General features: G+C 29.4%; 1 protein-coding gene across 1 annotated transcript; it reads left to right on the top strand.

Annotated features, from left to right (window-relative positions):
• Positions 1–1,719: 1,719 nt before the first annotated feature.
• LOC112691121 lies at positions 1,720–2,844 on the top strand. The gene is made up of 2 exons (XM_025565273.1): positions 1,720–2,213; positions 2,325–2,844. The coding sequence occupies exons 1-2, from the start codon at positions 1,720–1,722 to the stop codon at positions 2,842–2,844; spliced, it is 1,014 nt and encodes a 337-aa protein (XP_025421058.1).
• The last annotated feature ends 207 nt before the right edge of the window (positions 2,845–3,051 follow it).

Below are 3,051 nucleotides of genomic sequence, written 5' to 3'. Positions count from 1 at the left end.
CAAGCATATTATTATAAATAGTATGAGAATGATTATAAAATCACCGTGTACAAGGACGTATTTGAGGGGTGAGCGAAGGGGGCATTCAACCCCCCCCCCCATGGCTCGTCTTTTTTTTTAATATAATACATTGATTTATTTAAAAAATGTAATGTATAAATAATTAGGAATATACGTGTAAATTACTAGTCTATCATTATAATATGATAATAAACTAAATAATATGTCAATTTGGTCATGATTATCAATTTTTGTTTATCTTCTTATATCATAACATTTTTGGTTGTGGAACGAATAGTGGTATTATCTTCCACGGATATTGGTTATAGACATTTACAACCATAACCGAGGTATTTATCAGATAATATTAAGTAATTTAAAGTATTAAAGTAAATTTTTTTTTTACCACATATTTACTAGTTAGTTATTTTTGGTGCACTTATGCATATTGTATATTTTTCTATTTATTAGGGCTATATAAGTCCTTAATAGTTTCACTCGCCTATTTTTTTTTTTTTACAACATAATATCTGGTACTTTTTGTTGTGCAAAGGTATTTAGTCATTTTTTTGTGCACAAATGCATGCATATTTGTGTATTTTATAGAGCTATAAGCCCCTAACCCAAATAATAATCATAATAACTGATAGCATTTGTTTCCATATTCTATAAATTGCAAATATTGGCCAAAAATATATTTTTAAATTGAAAACATGGTTAAGATCAAGAATAGGCGGGCATAGACTAACAGGTTTGACTTTGGTGCATGTACATAAAAATATTATTGTATCCATTAGGGTGGTCCTTATTTTTTGAATCGAAAAATTTGATGAGGAGTACCCCAAATTTTGTTCTATGTATTAAAACAATAACTATGACAAAGTTTGAGCGTGACAAGTTTACCCCTTCCCGTGCCTCAAAGGGGTTGAATTTTTATTAATTGGGGATGAATTACCATTTTTTGCATTTACTCTCTTAAATATTGATGTTACGCAAAAAACTTTAAGTACTATTATTGTAGCTATATGTATTTACTAAATAAAAGTTTCTCATAAATATGTTGTGAGGTTGATGGTTATCCGTTAATTTAAAAAAAACTGGTCAAAGTTAATGTCTTAGGAAATTTCATAAGTTTTTAGTTTTTGACCTCTAATTTCTGCAATATTAATGTTATGCAAAAATCTCTAAGAACTATTGTTGTAGCTATATATATTTACTAAATAAAAATTTCTCATAATTATGTTGTAAGGTTGATGGTTTACCGTCAGTTAACAAGAAACCGGAATGTTTAACGATTCGCCCTAATTTTATTACTTTTTGTTAATAAATAATTTTAATTTTGTTTTTACAATAAATCGATATTTTTGATGACGATAATCAGTACATTGATATTTGTCCTCCGATAACATAATATTTAGTCTATTAGTTGTGTATTTTTAGACTATGAAACCACAAACACATTATATCTTTGACTTATCGCATTTTTATCTACGAGCCATATCCAAATAGTATTTCATAATAAATTGAAAAAGTGATTAATAGAACATAATATTAAATTGCCATTATCCGTCAAACTGTCGGTTTGTTTAGACGTCCAGTGTTCACAATTGTGTCATAAGTTAGTGCGACTTTTCTACACAAAGTGTTATACGTTTCTTTTTTTTCTTTTTTACGTTTGATTTAAAAATGCCTCATCAGTATATTTTCCTTTTAGGTAATATGGTTAATCAAATTACTGGAAATAAATTACCATCCAATGGAGACTGCCTTCGGGTATTATTTCATAACATGCGTGTTGTAAATTTAAATTTAAATGATAGTTCGGGCCTTGTTGCTGATGAATGCTTATTGTTTTGGAAAAAGGCAAGAATACCTACTCAACATCATTGTGATGTAGTTCGAAAAATAAAAAATGTATATGAAAGTTGGCGAAGCTTAGATAAAAATAAAACAAGAAAGTCTGCAACACAACAGTACAATGAAAAAAAATTTCAAAACTCATTAAATAATTTGTTTGATATTGCCCACAAAGATGCTTTCAATATAATTAAAATTGAAGAAGACAGGCAGTTTCTAACTTTACAAAGACAAGAAGGTCGTGTTGGGTATATGATAGGTGTGGACAAAAAATTATGTGCAGTTGAAGAACGAAGATCTGAGCGAGAGCAAAGGAGAGAATTGTTCAAGCAAACAAACATCGATTATGGAACCGGGTAAATTAATTTTGTCATTAAAAAAAAAAAAAAAATTATCTAATGATTTTTAACAATAATTTACCTAATATACAATATAAAATTGACTATATCTATTATTTTTTTTTTCAGCCCAACTAACAGTGTTGATGTTGTGGAGAGTATATCAAGCGATGATGAACGTGATGTGCTTAACTCTAAAGATTCCGAAATTTGTGAAAGTATTACAATGCCAGTGAAAAATAAACGAGGTAGGAAAGAAATTATGAATAGTCGTTTAGCATCAGTTTTAGACAAATGTAAGGTTAGTGACAGGGATGCAGTTCACTTATTAATAGCATGTGCCGAGGTATTTAATGTAGATGTAAAAGACTATGCGATAAGTCGCTCTTCAATTAAGAGAGCTCGTGAAAGTTTTCGTTACCAAATATCTTCCGAAATTAAAACAGCGTTCCATCAATTAAACTTAAATTCTGTAGTTGTTCACTGGGACTCAAAAATACTTCCTAATTTGATTGGAACAGAAAATGTAGATAGATTACCAGTTATTATAACAGCACCAAACGTAGAACAACTTCTTGGAGTACCACATTTGTCATCTGGTACCGGAAAGGAAATTTCTTCTGCAGTGTATGACACATTAAAGGATTGAGATATGTTGGAAAAAGAGCAAGCGTTTGCATCACATATTTGAAATTATTTTGCAATCAATTTTCTCATACTCAAAACTTACAATAATGTCCGGTCCCGATATTCCAATTTTTAAACGTTTTAAAAATAACTGGAATCAAATAGATACAACTAAATTTAGTACTTGGGTAAGTGATATTGGGGTCAAAAAAATATTGCATAAAGTAGT

Source organism: Sipha flava, unplaced genomic scaffold (genome assembly GCF_003268045.1).
Source record: "Sipha flava isolate LNK unplaced genomic scaffold, YSA_version1 563_pilon_pilon, whole genome shotgun sequence".
Taxonomy (NCBI): Eukaryota; Metazoa; Arthropoda; class Insecta; order Hemiptera; family Aphididae; genus Sipha; species Sipha flava.
This window is presented reverse-complemented; position numbering and strand designations above follow the sequence as displayed.

Excerpts from the sequence above, each read along its gene's own strand:
- LOC112691121 (XM_025565273.1), top strand. The coding sequence starts at position 1,720 with ATGGTTAATCAAATTACTGGAAATAAATTACCATCCAATGGAGACTGC. Across the intron at positions 2,214-2,324 it reads AACATCGATTATGGAACCGG|CCCAACTAACAGTGTTGATG; the intron begins GTAAATTAATTT and ends TTTTTTTTTCAG.